Source organism: Trichogramma pretiosum, unplaced genomic scaffold (genome assembly GCF_000599845.2).
Source record: "Trichogramma pretiosum strain Unisexual culture from Peru unplaced genomic scaffold, Tpre_2.0 scaffold28, whole genome shotgun sequence".
NCBI classification, from domain to species: domain Eukaryota; kingdom Metazoa; phylum Arthropoda; class Insecta; order Hymenoptera; family Trichogrammatidae; genus Trichogramma; species Trichogramma pretiosum.
The window spans coordinates 204507-225475 of NW_019641710.1; the positions used below are offsets into that span (position 1 = coordinate 204507).

Consider the following 20969-nt stretch of genomic DNA (forward strand, 5'->3'; position numbering starts at 1 on the left):
GCCGAGATTTAGTAGTGGCTGCAGAGCCAACGAACCTCGCTATTCACACGTACACGCATAGACACATTGTAACAAGAGATGAAATTTGCACTTGCGCCTCTGCTACATATATAGCTGCGCCTGTGCACTACGCTGCACTCGTGCATCGTAGAATGTACATATCGTCGCCTCAGCGCAAGAACCGCACAAATAAACTCAAGTGGCAAAAAGGTGCCTTAATCCTATCCTTTTAACATAGGGATAAGGTTGTTTTTGCCCCTTAAGTTTATTTGTGCGGTTCTTGCGCTGGGGCGACGATATAGTACGTATGCGAGCCGAGGGAAAATTTGGCGTTCGATTCTCCGATGCGTTCGATGACACTCGAATAACTCGTACGCGTGAGCTTGCAAAGAATTATACAAGCGTGAACGAGAAATAAAACATTTTTCCATGTCAATGCTCGCGAACTGAAGTAAAAATCACAGAAGACACATACTGCAGATTGACCCATTGACTCAACAATACAATGTATTTTTATTCCAGAAAAACTCAAGGATAGGTGTGAATTTGATAAAAAAAAAAAGGAAGAATTTGAACAATATCATCGGTAGCTTGCGTTGCTCATCGAGCTTGCCTAATATATCACATTTTAGAGCGATTAATCATAATGAAATTCCACCGACTTTGTACACTCACTTACATACACATCCCTTGCATCACAACTTTCAAGGAACGCGAGCCTGTAATATTTTCTTCTCAAAGCCGTCCTCGTATTATTATAAGCAGTCTTAGACAATCACTGGCAAATTGACAAGTTATTATTTCAGCGCGTCGATACACGTCGCGCAGCGTAGCACTGCGCGCGGAAAACGAGGACAATGCGAAACGCTGATATCATTGCCGCGAGCGTGCAGACTTTGCTACGGTATTGCTGACAAAAAAACGTCCACATCGCAGCGGTGTATATACGTGTATATTGACAGGGTACTCGACAATAACGAATACCATTGATCCACCTAGCCGTCAGCAGAAAAGAAAACACCACAGCAGTAAATCATCCTTAAGTCGGAGCCGATTTATCGCCAGCGCCGCGCGCACAGATCGAATCGGTTGCCGAGCTGCAAAAGCAGCAACAGCACTTCCAGCACAGAAGCTCGACGTCGCAATAAAAGTGCGGCGGGCATTTGTAACGCGGTCGCGTAGTCGCATCTTCGCGTTCCGTCCCCTGCGCGCCGTGGATACTCTATATGTATGTGTATAGCAACGCAACACAATGCAGCGATCGTTGGAAATGTGGAGCATACGCCACGGATGGGAAAGCCAACTCGATGCGAAGATAAACGCGCCCTCTTCAAGATCCTCGAGCCATCATCTCGGCATCTGGCCCGGCTTGCCACACGGTATGCACGCCTCTTTTTAGCCTTTCACTACCTCGGCTGCTCGTATCTCCGAATTACGTAATTTATCTACCCTCAAATTCCTTTAAGCACCTCGAAAAGCTTATCGCGCTTAAATCATTATGCGCACCGCACGCGCGTGCACTCCTATATATAGGGCCTTTACGAGGCTCGTTGAATTTTACAAATTATACGAACTGCCAAAGTATAGTCGACTATGCGCCCCCGAGTACGCAGCGAGCAAGTTTAATTGTAGCGAGCAAAAAAAATACGATCGCTCCATGACACCAAATGTGCGTGAGCGACTATATGGGTATGCCGAAACAAAGCCCGAGGTCGGTGGTAGTAGTAGCGCTGGCGGAGCCGCCATCGTGCGTGAAAATAACCTCGGTGAAAAGAACAAAGCTCGCTTGTATTATGCATCGAGGAGACGCGTGTGTGTGCGCAGAGAGAAAGGCGGGGGAGTAGCGAGTATACGAGTGTGGTAGCAGTAGCAGCAGCAGTACGCAGCACAGTACGCAGCAGTACGCAGCAGCGGAGGGCGAGAAGCCGCGCGTATAATCATGCAAAAGCCGCGAATTAACGTTGAAAAATACACGTTGAAAGTGAGCTGCGTAGCGAATGTTATAGCGAGTGCATATATACACCGGGGGATGTAGTCGAGTCATTGTTGAGCGCGCGCATAGCGCTGATTGCTCAAGCTGCAAAATTTACGAACCCCCTTACAATTTCGTTTCGATACAATGAGACTGCGCCGCGCCCGCACCCGCGCCTATACTATACATGTATTCCACGTATACACGCGCACACGCACAACCAAAGAGAGAGAGAGAGAGAGAAAGCGCCTATATGGGGTCGAATTCTCGACTTTTAGGCCGCAAGCTCGATTCGTGAATTAGTTATATGCAGTTAGTGTATGGCGCGGATATATCCCAAGGGAGAGGTGCCGCGGGCGTGGCACAGCCTGTATTCGCACGAAAAGCTTTCATGTATTTTACAAAAGGCTAACCCCGTGCTGTACGCAGAAGCCCGACTTATACCAGCTAGAGCTTGGCTCTATATGTACTTGCGTGTGTGTGCATGTGCGCGAGGCCTGAATATTGCATGCGGCCAAGGCGCGCGCACTGATACAACTCGCGGCGGTGGACATTGATCGACTAACGAAATCGCAATGGATATAAACAATGCACGCCGATGGATGCGCTGCTGCTTTCCAAATCCTCGGTGATTTTTCCCGGCCTTGATTGTGCTCCGAGCTTTTTTCAGCGAATCCGGCCTGCGGATCAATCGCGCGATATGTCTGCAGTTCGCATACGTGTGCTTGTTTTGTCAATTTGTTTCCATGACGCAAGATGTATTTTAAAGCACTCGTCGATCGATGAATAATTTCGTACTTGTCTTCATTTCAATTGATTTTAATTTAATTTAAATTTGAAAGATGCTCTTAATATGGCTAGATTCGAGTTCGAACTGAAAATTCAAGAATACAATGGAAACTAAAAATTATCTTTTTTTGGCAGCGTCGGATAAGAAAGCACGAAGAACATAACTTGACTATCTGATTGTAGTTGACATCCAGTGAGAGAGAAAGCAAAAAGGAAAGAAGCTCGAAAATACGTCGCCCCAATCTTATCTTTTCCATATAATACACAAGCGATTGCGATAGTCGCTAAAGCTTCTTTCGGTTCGGACTTCTGATACTGCAAAATAGTCCTTTGACTTAGCGATGAAAAATCGAGGAACATATTACCGAATCGATAATTTCTTTGTATTTCGTTAACTTCCTATTCACATTTGTTCGTACTCTGATCAATTCAGGATCCAATTTAAAAATGTATTCCCGACCTCTCGTTGCACAAAAGTCGAGTCAACTCTTTTTGAAGTTGTACACGACGTGTATCCAATTAATTATGCATAAGCCACATAATCCATAGTCTCTCCCTTTCTGTGTGTGTCTCTTTCTCTCTCTCACTCTCTCATTCTCTCGATTCCAAAGCTCGAATAAACGTACCCGCATTGAAATTCGCTTGATGCTAGGCAGCTCGTACGCCCCCTTATGATGTCGCAGGGTGATACTCGATGTATAATAGAAGATGTGCCAAAGCTTGGCGCACATAGGCTGGGCACATCGCGCCCAAGCTCAAAGTGCCTTTCTCTCTTATCTCTCTCGAGGGATAGGTGCTGTGCAGCACAACAGCAGCGACAGCAGCAGCAACAGCACAAGCACATTGTGCGAGGCTATATATCTGCCCTCGTGGCAGTTATAACGCGATATGTTTACACTCTCTCTCTCTCTCTCTCTCTAGCTGAGTCATAAAGAAATTTGCAAAAGGGACACACGTGCCTAATAAACGCGGAGGATGAAAATATCCGCCGCGCGTTTTTGTCGGCTATTCATTAAAGCTAAAGTGTGGCGTGTAGCAGTTGGCTTATAAGCCTCTGTGTAGGCACAAATTTATTATGCACAGAAGTGATTTGCTTTTGCAATTCTCCTCGAGAGGGTCCACGATTAATGAGCAAAGAAAGGCTTGCTACAATAAGATTTTCATTAATACTAAAAGCTGACTCTGGAATTGGAAATCGGACCGGCTCTGTTTATTGGAAAACTTTTTAATGCCTTTGTCAATATGTCACTTTGCAATTTGAGATATTCAGAAATACTTGAGGAAAATGATAATTCGCTACGAGTTATTGTTTAATTAAGATTTTATCAGTGACCTTATCGAGGAAAATTTAATTAAAAATTTACATCAGAATCAGTGAGTATAATTGCAGAATAATTATACATTTGAAGCCCCAATAACATTTCGAGCTCACCTAATTAATCGCACGAGAGTAATAATGTACATTATATCGAAAATTGAGTAATTGAATTTGTCAAGAAAGTCAATATATTTTGGTCAGCAAATTTTTAGTCGACATTCAAAGCAAAAACAAATAAAAAAATCTCAAAAAATCCTAATAAAACCTTCGAGAAAATTCACCCTTGAAAAAAGGCTCTAAAAAAATGAATAGGTAATTTATCAGAGCTTGTTAGATAGTGCCACTCGATACAAAAGGGCAAATGACATTAAAGGGCTTCTCCTTGTCGTACAACACGCGCACTCCCTTGCAATAAGCCTAGCCTACGCTGTCTTAATGGCTCGATTTGGTGCCTTTGCACGCCGAGCCTTATAGTCCGCATAATGTTCTGACTTTTACGCTCGTCTACCATATGACCCTAGATTGACGAGAGCGCGACACTCTCCCCCACGAGATGCATTTATATTCGACTGAGATTACGCACACTTTCGGATGCCTACAAGGATGCGTGCGCGGGGGTGTCTCGTATAATATGTATTATCCTGCTGAAAACTCGACTTTGTCGCACCCGGAACAATCAGGAGCTCTGTGTGTACATAGATATAACCCGGCAAATGGACGAAATTAACCCAAAATAAGTACAATACGCCACCGCAAAGGGAGAGAAAAACGAATGGGTTTTCGTGCTGCCAGATTAGAGGGGCGCTGCGAGTGATTTATGCCCTGGAAGCAGCCTTAATATATAAACGTGCGACGCGTATGCGCAAGGCAGATTGAATTTTCCAAATGATGCGCGTCGAGGAAAAAAAGGAAAATCAACTAGCCACTATTTGCACGAGTTAAGTTTTTTATCGTTACTACTGATGACTGACCGTCTGACAATGAAACTTTGGCGTGATACGAGAGAGAAGCAGAATTTATTGAAACGTCTTCCCTCTTCTTTGTAGAAATAAGCCGATTGATTACTCACGTACATGGATAAGGAGTACTAATGGTCTTTTTTTTATTGCGAACTCGTTTCTCATTTTATTACTAATATAGGTCTGCGTTGATTTCATAAATTATCTGTTCCTTGTAAATGAGAGCACAAAAGAGTAGAAACCTAAATTGGATAAGCTTTGTATCGATCAGTTTTCTTAAACTTTGCTTTAAATGTATTAAAAATCTAATAATAATGAAGAGTTATTGTATAAAAGTTACTCGATAGGGGCGAGTAATTCTTGAAAATTGTTAATACATGCTGTAACTTTTGAAGCCAAATAATCCCAAGACCGAATATCAAAGTTTGAGTGCGACTAATATAGCTGTAGAGAGAGAGCGTTGCCATATTTCTTGCAGCAGTATCCTGGAAAATCCAAGTTTTCTCGCGACTATATACATGCTCAGACAATTCATCAAACTTTTTATCGATAATGAAATTTTGATGTTTTAAATTTCCACTTAGTCGGCCGGATGTAGTCGGAGGCGCGCGGCATAGCTGCTGTTTGAACGAAGAAACGCGCAAGTAAGGTTTAATACTGCAGGCACTCCGTAAATTGTTCATAATATTCTTGATTCAATGTATAGAGGGTGCAGCCGAGGATGTGTACTTTACTCGAGTTTGAAATTCGATTGGTGGCCCGACGATCTTCATCGAACGCTGCTGGCTGCAGCGGTGTAAAACTTGATCCAATCATTCGTATACTTGCCTCGAGAGTCAAAACATCGAGTCAAATGATTCGACCGAGTGCACTGAAATACCATAGCTTTGGTATATATGCGATGCGCGACGAGAGCGACGTTGCGCCAGGCCGAAAAGCGAAACGCATCGCTGGAAAGCCGTAGTTCTCCAACGCGCGATGAAATCAATTTCCCTTTTGCCAGCGCCGCGAAGAAGAGAGAGAGAGAGAGAATAAAGCGACGTGGGCGCGCTTGTGTACAGTTGCGCACTCGGTATAAAGCTACGTATAGGATAGAGCCCGAGTCATCCCAAGAATCCGCTCCCACGCGGCACGCGCCTCCGAAATATAAATTCCCAACATAACTCGATACTTTGTACCTACTACTGCTGCTGCCGCCGCTGTGGTACGCCGGCTGTACCGAAACAACGAGCTAGCATGAATATATGCATGTTCGCAGGATACAGTACCGGGAGAGCGAGCGAGGCATGTTTGCCGAAGCATCGATCGCGCAATTCGTAGCCGAGTCATTCGAATACAACAGTACTGGTCCAGCGGCACACATTCGCTCGTACACACACGCGTACCTATATGGAGCACGCGAGAGAGCCCAAAGAAAACAATTAAGCCACGAACGTAAAAATATCCGATACGCGTTACAGGCATAAATCCAGAGCTCCGTACAGTACAGTACAGGAGTACAGTAACGGCTGCAGTTCACACGCCACCTGTACCAATGCCAAAGGTCATAATATTGCTCCGCGCGCGATATGCTCCGGCAATATACGGCTCGTTTCGACGTTGTGCCGTGCGCGCGCGCGTGTACGAGAGAAAGAGATAAGTATAGGATACACACGGGTGGCAGACTCGCGCTGCAGCCCAGGAATTTCCAATCGTTGCATAGCTTCTGTAGAGCGCGCTGTTATTATGTGCCAGTCGAGGATGAGGATACAAACCAATAGCCATTGACTTGACATGCTGGCGCATACGTAACTGCGAAAAAAAACACACACAAACCGAAGCGGCATCTGTACATTGGTGATTTTCTGTTACTATACTTGTATCGATCTACTTTCTCCGCGCACGCTAAATCCTCTCGGCGATACACGATTTCGATGTTACGTAACATTTCTCTCTCTCTCTCTCTTTCTCTCTGTCTTCTGTCCTGTTCGGCTCGCGAGAGATTATTACGCAATACGTGTGAATTAGAAAATTTTTTTCCCATATATCTGTCATTCGAGAAGTTCTACATAGCTGCGACATGGCCAAGAATTCCCATTATCAAAAGAGTTGCATAGAGGGGTCATTTACATGTGTATATTAATACCTGCAAAGATGGGCGGAATACGCTAATGCGCGCCTCTTTAGCTAAGAATGTCTATGTGATACGCTACATGCGATCAACGCTGACATGGGTCAACAGATCCCGGTATACATTTCAAAAGATCATGCGCTGGATTCGATGCTCATCGAGACGCTTCGTCACTTCATATTGGTTACGATAATCGTATCATATTTTGATATAATGGAATTCATTGACTCTTCAACGCCTCATTATTTGATAATGAGGCTCCAATCCGAATAGGAAATTCATAATGAAAATAACGCGTTGACGTTTTAACAAAATGAAAAGACAAGGTACCGGTTATGGGTCCAATTATTTTATTCTCATATTATACATAAATTACATACAAATTCTTAATTAACCAAGTATAATGAATTTCTAATAGTAGATATTAATATCGAACGATCTCGTAGTGTTACAGCAACTATAAAAAGTATCACATGACCTTGGCATGATAAAAATTAAGATAATGAGTGAAGAATTTTGACCATAAAAGTTGAGATAAACAAATATTTCTTTTTTTCATATGCTCTTTTGGTCGCGAGAAGCGTTTTTTCTTACTTTTATGAGCACCGTATTGGTCAAGAACACGTTTGGCTAATTGTATTTTAAAATAACTCGTTTACATTCCTTGAACGTTTCGTTTGCTATGAATGAAAATAGCCAAATAATTTTTTCATCTCCAATCGATATTATTTTTATTGACAACAGCATTATAACCGATGAGGCAATTTAAATACTCCTCGGTGAATTTTATATTTACAGATAAAATCTTTCTCATTTTCGATATAAAAATACACTCAAATATAATCTTCTCAAAATTCATAATAATAATTTATTTATAAATAAAATTTCTTATAAAGTTTTCTAATGTAAGTACTATTATAAATCTAATTCAAAAACATTATAAAAACATTGTTTATCAAAATATTCGTACAAATAATGTTATTTACATGTACTACGTTAGCTGCAATATTTCAAAATCAAATCCAATTAAATTTGAGCACAGCGATTGTGTTTTTATACTTTCGGTCACATCGAGTCAAAAAAAACTCGTATTTTCCAAACATCTTGATGTACTTGAATAGGCTTTATGATCTGTAAGGCAGAGAAACTTATTTACATGGCAAGATGCAGTAAGTAAGTCATTAATTATAAGTTCTGGTCGCTGATCCATCAGGTTTGCGAAAAGTAAGCCGATTCGCCAGTTAATTTTTCATAGAAAATCGAAGGAAAAAAAATAGCGACGTACGAGGCTGCAATCTTGTAATTTTCCCACGTCCAGCGAGTCTTTTTCCCGAGAATTTTGTGCATCTCTCTCTCTCACACGCGAAAGTAAAATCCCTGCGCGCTCTCGTAAAAACGGAAGCGTAGAGAATCTGCGTGCCAGGCGCCGAGACCTATGAGATTATACCGGGAAAAATACTCGGGAATATAATGACAGAAGATGTTTCTGTTACGATAACTAACTCCTTCGGTTGCTTCGCCTCTCGGTGTATTATTTTTTCTTCTCCTCGTGATCGCCTCGTTTTTTACATTGGTCGTTTTTTTGTCAGAACCGTCTTCAGGAAGCTTTTGTTCCGATTGCACGTATAGCTTTTAATGTCCGTTGAGCAAACAAAAGTAATCCTGCGCGCGGCTCGTCCTTCCAAGTATGATAATGCAAAACCGTTCGAAATTCTTGCAAAGATGTGTATACATCGTTAGCCAGAGTGATCGTAAATTTTTTTTGGGATGAAAAAAGGTTCTTTTATCGGTTTGTCGATGATCGGCGTCGACTCGCGTGCTCGCGCGTACACGGATGATTGACTTGCAAAAATAGATTATCACAACATTGGCCATCCGTAACGCCGAGGGTCTGCCCGCGTATATATTTATTTATATATAGATGCCTATATATCATTTAGCCGTTAGCATAGTAATGCAGGGCGAAGATCTGCAGGAGCATAGGCTAGTATTGTCTGTGTGTGTGTGTGTGTGTGTGTGTGTGTGTGTGTGCTGTGTGCGGGGCAATCTATGTAATTAACTGCGGGTGCAATTCGTTCTGAATGGAATTATAGCTCGATAGGCGTATTCGTTTAAAGAACCTCGTTTAGTGCCGCCCGTGGTAAAAAATACCGATCGCGATGTGAATAATATACCCATTCCCTCCTCCGTGCGCCTATACATAAATATAAACATGAAAGTCGTCATTCCACTCGCGATGACCAGTGGCTGCTTCGTAAGACTCGTAAAAAATATCCCGACTTTTCTCACCTCAATAACTCTCGTTAGACTTATTTTGTAATTTGTACCGTAATTGAATTAGTTGCTTGATTTATATTGGGTTCTCGATCGATGAAAGACAGAAGTGCTTATTTGGCGTGCAAAAGTCAGGACGGATCCGGGGGCTCGGATCGTTGCTCGCTGCTCGACTGCTGCAGCGGCTCGCCGTTACCGAGCGGATTCCGATCGGAGGCGTCCTCGTTGCGTCCCATGGGAACGAGAGGCACGTCGGCCTGATGTTGATTCTGGCTCGTCAGCGGCACGAGATGTTTGTAAACCAGACTGAGATGTATCATGGACACGACGAGGGTCGAGCCCGTCACGCCGAAGGTCCAGTAGAGGCCGTACTTCTCGTAGATCATGGTCACGAAGAGAGGGCCGACGACGCGCGAGGCACAGCCGGCCCCCGTCATCAGGCCCATCCAGACGCCCTGCGGCCGGGGCCCGAGGACTTTGCTGAAGATCGTCTGTATGAGCGTGACCCCGACCGGATAGCCGATCGTCGTGAAGCCGAAGCCGATGATGAATTGCACCTCGGTGAGGCGCAGAGTGTCGCGACACCATTCCTGAGTGCTCGGGCAGCCGACTTTGCGCGTGCCGTCCTCGTTGTGAGTCTCGTTATTGTAGGCTGAAACCATTGCCGAATTCGTATCATAAACATGAATATTATATCATATTATAGATGCGCGGCCATGCGGAGATGCTCGATTAGCATGGCGATTATTAGCTACGCAAACATTAGCTGCCGCTATCGGGGCCCGCGATCGACGCTAACTTCTTTATTTACATTATTATGTGTGCGTATAATAGTCTGCTGTTTATCGGCACGACTCCATCGGCTTCGAGTCTCGAGTGTACATAAAGAAGTTTTACATATCGGCCGCAAGTACCCGCGGCTAAAGTGCGAAGCGTCGATTGCTTTTCTCTTTTGTGAAATTGCCTATCCCGAATTTATCAGCGGAGAGCTCGGTGGCGCGATGGATGTTGAGCGCGCTGGGACACGACTCGACTCGACTCGCGCGCAGATGCAATATTATTTATGCACGAGCTGTGATCTTATCGACAGGCTAAATTTCAAGAGAGTTAGAGAGAGAGAGAGAGAGAGAGAGAGCGAAACTACGTACTGCACGGACGTTATAATATTTCTGCGCTCCTTGAATCTACCAAGATCGCGACTTGCACGTTGTCGTCGTTGTTGTTTCCCGTGCTTGAATACATTGACGATGGCAATAACTAGATAGCTCGTCGTATATTTTAGTATATATTTGCTGCAATAATCGGAATTTGAAATCCACGCGGCTACCGAAAGTAAACAGGTTTTGCGCTGCCTTGTTGCTCTTTTTTTATTGCCTTTTAATTAAGTGGAAAAGTCTAAAAGGAGCCATCCTAAAATCCAGAATTTTACGAGATTCGCCAGACTAATAAATGCCAAAAACCACGTCCTTTCACTTTGATCTCGACTAATGATTAAAATATATCCACGCGCGTCCACGATTTTCAAGCTCCAACTGGTGAATAAAACCGATGACTCTTTTTTATCTTAAAATACGTACACGCGCACACGCTCGCACACAAGCGACAAATTTCTTTCTAGAGCATAAAAAATTTTTCGAATAATCATGCTATGTTCGTATTGCTTTACACTAATGTAATTTCAATGCGAATCATGACATGAGTAGATGATTTCGATGTGTATTGGCACGGCGAAATTTCTATCGGACGCCAGCAAATTGATCTATCGCATGAAAGATTTGTTCAACGATTCTTAATAAGCATTTAAATTCATGAACAGCTATGTTGAATTCTAATAATTTTTACGATCGGTAAAGTATATTCACGGATACAATGCAGCGAGAGCACAGATTAATGGCTTTTTTACCATTATGATTTGCATCCGTCAACGTAAGTACGGACTGCGACGACAAAAAAATAGCAAACCGAATCTTTTCGTGGCGATAACAGTCAATTGAACCGCCGTTGCAACCACAAAACGTGAAATTGCCCAAAGGATGGATTCGTGGACGGAGTGCAAGATTGACTTCTGCAAAGAGGCAGATCAGCGCGGTCTGCTCGTTTTTGCATAAAACCCCGACTTTACCGAGCTAAAAACGCCGAGTTGAGTAGTCAGAGAAGGAAAAAAATGTATATAATTTGTGGTTTCGACAATGTCGCGCGGGATATCCATTTTGCGTACAAATTGGGTAGGGGAGAGAAACCGTAAAGTAAATTTGCGCGCGACGACGACGAAAAAAATCCGCGAGCTCGAGAGAGTATCAGGTGTAGTGAATGTGTATGCGTGTTAGTTACACACAACAACAGCAGCAGCAGCAGCAGCACAGAAGCCGAGAGAAGGAGAGAACGAAAGGTAAAGAGAACAGAGGAGGTAAAAAGGACGTCGTTGGATGGCATTTCGTATATAACTTACGTCCAAGTTCAGCAATCAACGGCGGATCTGGCCCCCAAGGAATGAAAATTATTCGACCGATTATCATGAGGAAAAAGCCACCCCAGAGCATAATTCTTCTCTCGTCGAACCTGTCAAACATTCAAGAACGTTATGTATAACAACAGCCTCGCAAATATACGCGAAGGGCACGTTAGATATTTTTGCGATCGTGGCGATGGAAAATAAAAACGCACGTACTTTTTGCACATCGGCCCTATCAATACGAATGCGATAACTGCCACGGCAGCTCCAACGCCCAGAAGTATTCCCATGTAAAACGTGGATGTTTTCGAGTCCCAAGCGAACTGATCCATCGTTAGCGGTGATCCGAGCCTGCAAAATTCAAAAAACAAAATAAATCACACACTCCAATTTCTTTGCAGTCACTCCAACATTTTTCGGTTATTTTTGCGTTGTAATTTTTTTTCCTCTTTGAGTTACAAGCTTGCAGGTACGTAAGCTCGATATGGTAGCGAAAAAATATGTCATAAAATGATGACCATCGACGTGAAAAGCTGCTTAAAATCCAGATTCAGTCGAAATATTTTTACGAGTGAGTTCTTGCTTGTCATACACATAATGAAATGCAGCCATATTATTCAAGACATTTACTATATAAACTTAATTTTAATAATCGTTATTAAGGTAATTACGTCGTTATCGCAGTCATTACACGGGGTAAGGTAATAATTCATAAAATTTGAATAAATTTCAACAAAAAGATAAGCGGGTAAATTATTTATTCGCCCGGTTGTACATAATTCCGCGGGCTGAAAAGTAGTGCACTCGTGGCATATATTACATGATACTCACGTTTCTATGAGCACGAAGTTGAAGACCAAGATAAAGAAGGCACTTATGAGAGACCACGAACCAAGGTAATCCGGTTTCATAGATTTCCACGTTTCTTTTTCTGCAAAAAAAAAAAGAGAGGCGTCGTCGCGCAAAAGGGTAAGAAAAAAAATCAGCGTCTGCTCTTGTAAATAAGGCAACGGATACTTGTATATATGATGCATATTGTGGAACGCCGGCGGAGCATGTATAAGCGGAGGGACGCGCGAGCAGAGGCTTTATATTGCTCTTTTTCTCGCGCGTCTTCAGCACCCGCGGCCAAAGCGATATGAATAAGTGATAGCTGTGCAAAGTCGAGTATTACCGGATGCTTTTCCTTGATTTCGCATGGCCTCCCTCGCGGCGATTTTGCGCTCTTTGAAGCTGCAGGGCAAAAAAAGGTAGAAATTAAGCATTCCCAAAAGTACGTTGATCCAGCCGGCCGCCGAGTACATATTCATGGGCAGACCCATTACGAGCCGCGTGTCTTCTCCCAGAGGTACTACGATCGATTGCAGCAGTGGTCCTACAACGAAACCAAGCACCTGAAAATTTTCCATTTCCGTGGAGCTTTAGTTAGGCTTTTATTTTCTCGTCGTCGTCATTTTCAGTTGCAGCTTCGCGTCTGCGTGTCGTGTGTACGCAATATACATGTCAGCGCGTTGTTCGCGTTCACGAAATTATTATCCCTAATTTGGCGAGGAGCGAGTCGAAAAAAAAAGAATTAGCGTACGAATTTCCATTGGCTCTGGCTCTTATCGCCCAAGCGGTGATTCAAAATTGCTCGATAATCGTATAACACGTAACGAACGGTCGCGAATTCCTTACAATGCCAATGTTGGAATCGGTATTTGCGTCGTTTTGTATCTGCTGTATAGCTATATGCTGCGTCGCATATAAACACTGGCACGGTACAAAGTGTCCTTTATACAAGTTTTACATAAACGTACGCAGTTCGAGCCGAAAAGGTGAGAGAGAGAGAGAATAAAAGAAAAAAAAAGAAACGAACGCGAAACAGCACATACGAGCAGTAGAGCTAGCGATATAAAGCGTAAAAGTTACGAGCATATAATATACAGGAGAAAGAAATTTGAGAAGGCATATACGCGCGACAACGACACGACATTGCAACAGTGCGCTGATATGTATATATACGAGGCACGGAGAGCTGCTGCGCGAATTACCTGAGCAAGGGAGATCATGGACACAGCCTGGGTGCGCTCGGAGAATCTGGTAGCAGCCGACAGATAAGAGCGAGCGAGCGCTATGTTCGCTGAAAAATAAAACGATCCTCTGAGCGTTTATATATACAAACGGCCCAGACTCGCAGAGCACTAACACATTTATATATTTGTATGGCACGTATGTGCACACGCGTGTTTCCATGGCATATATAGGAGCATGGGATAAACTTTAGCCGCGCATTGTCGAGCTGCAGCTCGTATGTACTGCACACAAGCCAACGCAGCGCTGTAATCTTTTTCGCCGAAAAACATTCTGATACGGTATTTAAATGGCGACTTTGCGCGTCCGTATAATACTCGCGTAGCGGCCTTGCGAGTAGAAAGATGGAAAAATAAATAAAAAATGAACGTTTCATCGCCATTATGTCAATCGGGTAAAAGCCCGTATACGCGGAGAAAGAGCTACCTGCGCTTAGGTGCTTTTGTGCGCATCGGTGTATGTAGGTTAAGCGTCCATTCAGGCGGCCAGCAGCAGCGCAGCTTCGTCATTTTCACCCATCGTCGCTCTTTCCCCGCCACGGACTTTTATTAATTCATCCTCGACGCTTTTGTCCTTCTTTTTTTTTCGTCGTCGAGTTTATTGAAAAAGTTAAAAGGAGAAACAAAAGTCGACTACTTACCCGAGCTGACGCCCACGAGAAATCTCGAAGCGACCAACATGACTTTACGATCGATCGGTATTATCTCCAGGGCGCTGTAGAGGGCCGAGGCAATGGTGAATAAGGCCAGGCTGAGGAGAAGCGGCAGTCTGACGGAGCCGCGCCGATTGCCCCACCAGCCAACCAGCGGCGAAAAGAGCATCTGCGCGAAAGGGTTGGCCGCAACGACGAGCCCCATAAATTCCTTTGTGGGTGCTTTGAACAACTGTGCAAAATAGCTCGAGTTATATAGTATAGCGCGCTTAATTCTCGAGCTGCTGCTGCTGGCTTGTTTCTCTCGGCGATCACCCACGCGCTTACCTTTCATTTATATATAAATCGCTTCTTTCGCACCCTTTTCTTGCCATTATATACCTGCAGGTAAACGTACTTTCGTATGAGAGACGAGAGGGAGAGAGAGAGAGAGAAAGCAAGAAAGCAAGAAATCCCCGCGCGGATGTTCGCCGAGACTCTCCGCAGATTCTTCCCGGCTGTTCCTTTTTTTGTCGCGCGAGGAATCTCATAGGATGCATCGCTGCGATTTCCAAGCCGTACGGATTCGCGCGTAGTTGTTTTTTACCGCTCCGATCGCGCTTATTTCGAATCCTTGCCGCACCGATGCCGAGAATTTTAATTCAATACATTAGCGCTGGCAAAAAAGGGCCTTCGCCTCGATGCCGAATTTATTGGACTCGAGACTCGATTGCTGCTCGCGCGAGCGCGCACACACACACGCACTGCGCACAGCACACACACACACACATACACATGCGCATGCGGTGGTTAAAGAGAGTAGCAGTTCGATGCCTTTGTTTGTACACTGCTGCGACTTTTTCACTCGGAGTCGCGATGCTCGCCCCCCAGAGACTCGACATCGGCAAAGTATACAATATTAAAAAGACGCGTGCGGATCGAATCGGTAAAGTATCAAAGGCTATCGGACTTATTATACGCGCGTATAATTACACGCGGCCGCGCAAAACCCATGAAAAATCCATGCTTTATTCATCGATCGCTTTGTGTCGACAGCGTGTTCTTTTGCCGCGCGCAGCACAAGCTCGTCCTCCGATTTTCAGATTATAATTGCGATTATGAGCAAAAGTTTTGCCGCTCGCGCGTATAAATTGAGCATAATTTTTTCCTCAAAATCCGGGCTTCGACCTTTTCGACGAGCGAGTAATAATAATGCGCGCGCACTAGTCGTTTTTAATGTAGCGTCGCGTCAATGTCTGCGAGATACGAGCTTTTTGCGAGGAGGGCCGTTAGCATGGAAATTTAAAACTTGGCAGTGGAAAACATGATTGTTAAGTGCTCGCGATCGGATTTTTCTCGTTTGAAAATGCGCAACATTTTTTACTCCTCGAGCAAATGCGTATACATATTATATGCGGGCGAGCGACATATATGCGTGCGCGCGCGTGAATTAAAATTCGAATTCGCAGTTTATAGTTACCATGACGAGGAGCGACCATTCGAAAACGAACATCGGAGCGGTAAAATTTTACAGCTTTTGCTCTGTCTTTTGGCGAATCGCGCGACAAACCAACAGCGCCCGAGTGCGTACGTGTAGCATGTAGAAAAATATTACCTTATTTAAATACGGATAATTTCCGGTCAGTACAATGCTGAAGGCAAGAGACATCAGGAACATCGTGAAGTAAATCACGTAAATGCTCCGTTGTCGTTCCTTTCGTTCGAGCGCCGTTTCCAAGTCATCGTCCACGTAATTTTTTTCCTGAAATCTGCCAGTGATACGGGTCAATTGAAAATATTCACAGCTGCACACGGTGGATTTTTTATACCAAGATTACAGAACGAGTTTGCGCAAATCTTAGCTTTGCGAGTCGATGTCGTATGCGGTTTACGCAAACAACAGCGCTTCACGCTCGGCAAATATACTTTTTCAGGATTACAACTATTTCATTAATAATTTTCAAATTTCAATCATATTCTTCGGCCTTATGTTTCTTTTATCAAAAATTCAAAGTGCTTCAAAGATTCAAATCTAAATGATCTAGGAACAAAAACACGAATGTCAAGCTTGTCTCGTATAAACCATTTGAAAGTTCGTAAAGCAATAGATCGTATAAATGTACTCAAGCGCGACGACGGTGGTTTGTTTGTCAAAGATTTCATTATCGTTTCATCGCACTAACGCAGCTCGTTTGGCGCTGAGCTACAACATCGAGCCACGGCGCGCAATCTTAATAAATTTGGAAAACGAGAATTCCGCGATACGACAACGACGACGGCAACAAGGAACGTTGGCCAAAATCGCTCAAGGCTGCGCACAATTCGAAAATCCTCGGGTAGTTTTGTGCGTCATAAAACGATACGTGCCGCAGAAAACATGCCGAGGAAGAGAGGCGCGTAAAGATACATGCCAAAGCCGCGACTGCACGCGCCCGCGCGGAGTTTGTAAAAGAAACTCGTAAAAGAGCCATTGAGCTTTGAAGTTTATTGAGTGAGATATTCAATTTACCGAAATAAATTAAACAAACGAGCCACGATAAAAAGATTTGTACACATACTTTTTGCGTTAATTAACGTGCAACTGTAATCGATGCATAAATTTTTCATAATTTTTACGATATAGTGCCATTGAAAATCGAATCAAACTGTTTGGTATTTATACAAATGTCAAGTTTTATGTAGAAATATTCATTGCACGGCGTAAGTACTCATCATTCAGCGTACATATGCACGCCAAAGCAATGTTGTATTTATGCTTAAAAGAAATAAGATTAATTTGCAGTCCTCATCGAGTTTTGCGTGATTTCTTGGTCAATATTGTACGATTATATTTTCATTTTCGTAAATGACTGGCACACATGAACTCGCGCGGGGATTATCTTTAGCTTCTCGAGAGATGTAACATTTTTAGCTCACGAATATTTCAATTCAGTGCATCGCGTCGTTTAAATGTATCACATCTAACGGAACGATACATAGACAAGTGGACTATATCGAGCTTACTTTTTTCTAACCGAGGCCCTCGTCCTTCGGCTCCATTCGTTGCAGCTGCGGCGCCAAGCGTGAAACCTTGGCCAAGATGTCGGCACTATCACCTCGCTTTGGTGCACTGGTATCGAAGCCATGGCCCATTAAAATTAATAATCAATCGTGCAGCAGCAGCAGTTGGAATTCTATCCTATCCCTGTAACGAGACAATGTGTCTTCGTCAAGAAATTTCACCGGGTGTCACTGTCATCTTTGCGGCTCTCCGTACGTCGATCGGTGTCTTTTCGGTTTCACCTCGTTGCGCTCCCAAGCTGCGCACACATAAACGTAATTATAAAAAATTAAAAATTGTTGCTTCAACATTGTTGTGCTTATTAATTCGCAGCGTACGTAAAACGTGAGCCGATATGCTCTCATTCAAAAGGGCGATATAATTTCGCGATAAGATTATAATTAACATTATATTGTACCAAGTGTTTTAATGAACAGGCTATCGATTAATCATGGTATGTATTTTAAGGTCAGACTAATGATCAAATTTCCTCGAGTTAACGGTATGTATTTGTTCATTTTTTTTTCGTTCTTTGATTTAATTTTATACATCATTGGTAGAAGATGATTCGTTATCGCGTGCACGTAGTCCGATCCCGAGGACTAAAATATTAGGTCTGCGAGCGAGCAGATAAAGCGATTGGCCTCGCGTCGATCCGGTATAATCAAGCATGCAGTAGCACTTTGATGTGTCTATTCCACGTTCGGCTTCGACATCGAAGAGAAGAGAAAAATTTTATAACAGAAGGTAGCTGGAATTATCATAAGGATGACGTCATCGTCGTCGATTCGAGAGCGGTAAACACGATGATCGGTTGGCTGGTTTTGCAAAAAAAAAGTCGCGCTTACAAAAGAGTCGGCGGAGTCAACGAAAACATTATAATATCGATTGGCCGCGAGTACACGGGTATATATTTGAATATATATGTAGGTAGGCTTGTGCAAGCCGCAGCCGAGCTCGAGCGATTATTCAAATCCGCGTATGTACGTGCTACGTACGTGACTCGGCGAACTGCATCGCCTCGACGCGTCGAGCTGTAGGCCGATCCGCGCCTCGTATCGGTTCGCTGCTGCTGGCTGCGTAATGAGCCGTATGTAAGTACATACAAACAATGCGCTTTGGTACACACTACACACGCAACAACGACTGCAGTACAACAGGCAGCGCCGCGAGCGAACGTCACGAGCGATAATCCCGAGAAAAATAAAGAATTACAATTATTATCGGGAGATGCGTCGACGTCTATTGGCAATTGGCATACATACAGCCAGTACTGCACATGTGCATATTAGATTATAGGCGCTCCGAGTCGTACACGTACTCTCCGGCGAGTTGCAGAAAAAAAGAGCACAAGAGCGAGCGAAAGTTCGTACGTACTCGGTCACGTGCTTCGGACGCGGCACAGGTGTTCTCTAGCGACTTTACACTTTGGGGCTCGGCAAAGTGTCGCGCTCGACTCGTCGTATATGCAGTAGTAGCGACCGTAGCAACACCGGCGGCTGAACCGACCTGAGACGCTTATAAATATACATTATAAGAAAGACAAGAGTCGAGAGCGACGTTGCAGGCGGCTGTGTGTATACGCGCGCATCGTCGAGTCAGTCCGACGAGTTACACAAACGCGACGCTATACTTCTCTGTCTCTTCTTTCGTGCTCTCTCTCTCTCTCTCTCTCTCTCGCTCTTTCTCGCTCGATCTTGCTCTATCTCTACAAGACTGCACTGCGCTGCGCCTGCAGCTTAAGCTATATATCGCCACAGCTCACATATTTGCAAGCGTATCGTCGCGTTTCGACAAAAAGAGAAAGTACGCGTGCGATACATCTGCAATCGAGGCGATTGGTTATCGGGCCGATTTTCATATGCGTCGCTCCGAAATCGAGGCATTGGAAAGAGGAAAGACAGAAAGAGAAAAGGATGGAGAGAGGCAGAGCTCAAGGTCGAAAGAGTCGACAAACGAATATGAACGAAATGACCGGTCGGAACGAGTCGGTATATAATGTGGAACTTGTTTCGAAAGAAATGCCAATGTTAGTGAAATGTATACACAAAGGAACAAAGTACGATCGCGCATTGATAATTGGTGTGACTAGTTGATCACACACAATGAAAAATGCGTCATGCGCATCACTACTCACCTCATTGGAAAAAAATCAAAGTCGTATTACTCGGCATAGAACGACGATCTTTGGGAAAATCGCACTCGGCGCACTAACAACTTCCGGTCTCGTGCTGCATTTATGAAGCTCACACACACACACACACACACACAACTCCGCGTATATATGTATGTTTAGAGAGCGAAAGAGAGATGCGCTCGCGCCTATACCTGCTCGTGGTATGCGGGTGAACGAGCGAGACGCGCCAAAGGCAGCCAGTGACCTAACGCTCCCAGTGTCTGCACCACATATCGTATTCGAACGCGTATATGTACACAAATATACGTACTGCTACACCATCGTCGTCTGCTATTTTTTGACAGACTCGACTCTCTCTCGAGTAGTAGTAGTAGTAGTAGTAGTAGTAGTAGTCTCGCTAGGGAGTTACGCACCGATCAACTATACGCACCGCACATCGTGAGCCGAGTTTAAAATTCGAACGCGACGGCGTACGTTCCGTAAGCAGCTGGACACCGGCGCGAAACGTACGATCACGGACTGCACATACGCGTTCCGTATGCAGCGAATAATCGCCGCGAGACGGAGAAGCTTCGCGCTGCAGCGATCTGCCTTTTTGTCAAGGACGCTATCTGGAACGAGGAGATAAGAGAGCAACGCAAAAGTAGGTCCCCGCGATCGCGCTCGACGCTGCTGCCGTTGCCTGCACTGCACACACAGCGGCCTGGATTGAGAGGCGCACGCGACTGCACGATATAACGTATATAAGCTGCACGAATGTGTGTATGCACGCGCGAACGTGTATACTTACTCGCGCCTTCTTCGCAGCTCGCTCACTCGCTTACATCACGCAATACCGATGTATACTCTCGAGTCGAGTCGCGATCGCAGCCGAGCACCATGCAGTCCTGCGCCACTTACGCCTCTCTACGATTTGCAGCTCTGCACAATATAATGTACTCGCAGCTCCGATATATACTCGCTCGTCGGTGAGTCATTTATCGTTGATTCGCTTTCTTTTATCGACGAGCTGACATCACGCCGTTGGCACGAGGTGCTTTTCATAAATGCAAAACAACAGCCGCAATACTCCAAAGTCTTTGCTGCTTGATGCATTGTATCGCGGGATATAGTTGACGCTCCAAAATCTGACAACCAAAGCGCGATGTGTGCAGCGTGGCTGAAGCTGCAAGCTGCGAGCTTCGTCGTAGAGTCGTGCGGCGCTCGAGCGCCCC

The 20969-nt window shown here is 44.3% G+C and overlaps 1 protein-coding gene across 5 annotated transcripts; it reads right to left on the bottom strand.

Moving 5' to 3' along the window:
* Positions 1 to 7481: 7481 nt before the first annotated feature.
* Positions 7482 to 20738, bottom strand: LOC106658684 (major facilitator superfamily domain-containing protein 8). Of its 5 annotated transcripts, none has more exons than XM_014380750.2 (10): positions 20546 to 20738; positions 17582 to 17877; positions 16194 to 16347; positions 14588 to 14831; positions 13908 to 13996; positions 13049 to 13268; positions 12706 to 12805; positions 12091 to 12225; positions 11872 to 11981; positions 7482 to 10074 (listed from the first exon to the last, which is right to left on the bottom strand). In XM_014380750.2, the coding sequence occupies exons 2-10, from the start codon at positions 17701 to 17703 to the stop codon at positions 9554 to 9556; spliced, it is 1695 nt and encodes a 564-aa protein (XP_014236236.1). In that variant the 5' UTR covers positions 17704 to 17877; positions 20546 to 20738; the 3' UTR covers positions 7482 to 9553. The 5 variants fall into 5 exon arrangements, with proteins under 5 accessions (XP_014236236.1, XP_014236235.1, XP_014236234.1 ...); XM_014380749.2 differs by lacking the exon at positions 20546 to 20738 and adding an exon at positions 20066 to 20533; XM_014380748.2 differs by lacking the exon at positions 20546 to 20738 and adding an exon at positions 19756 to 20533.
* Positions 20739 to 20969: the final 231 nt, after the last annotated feature.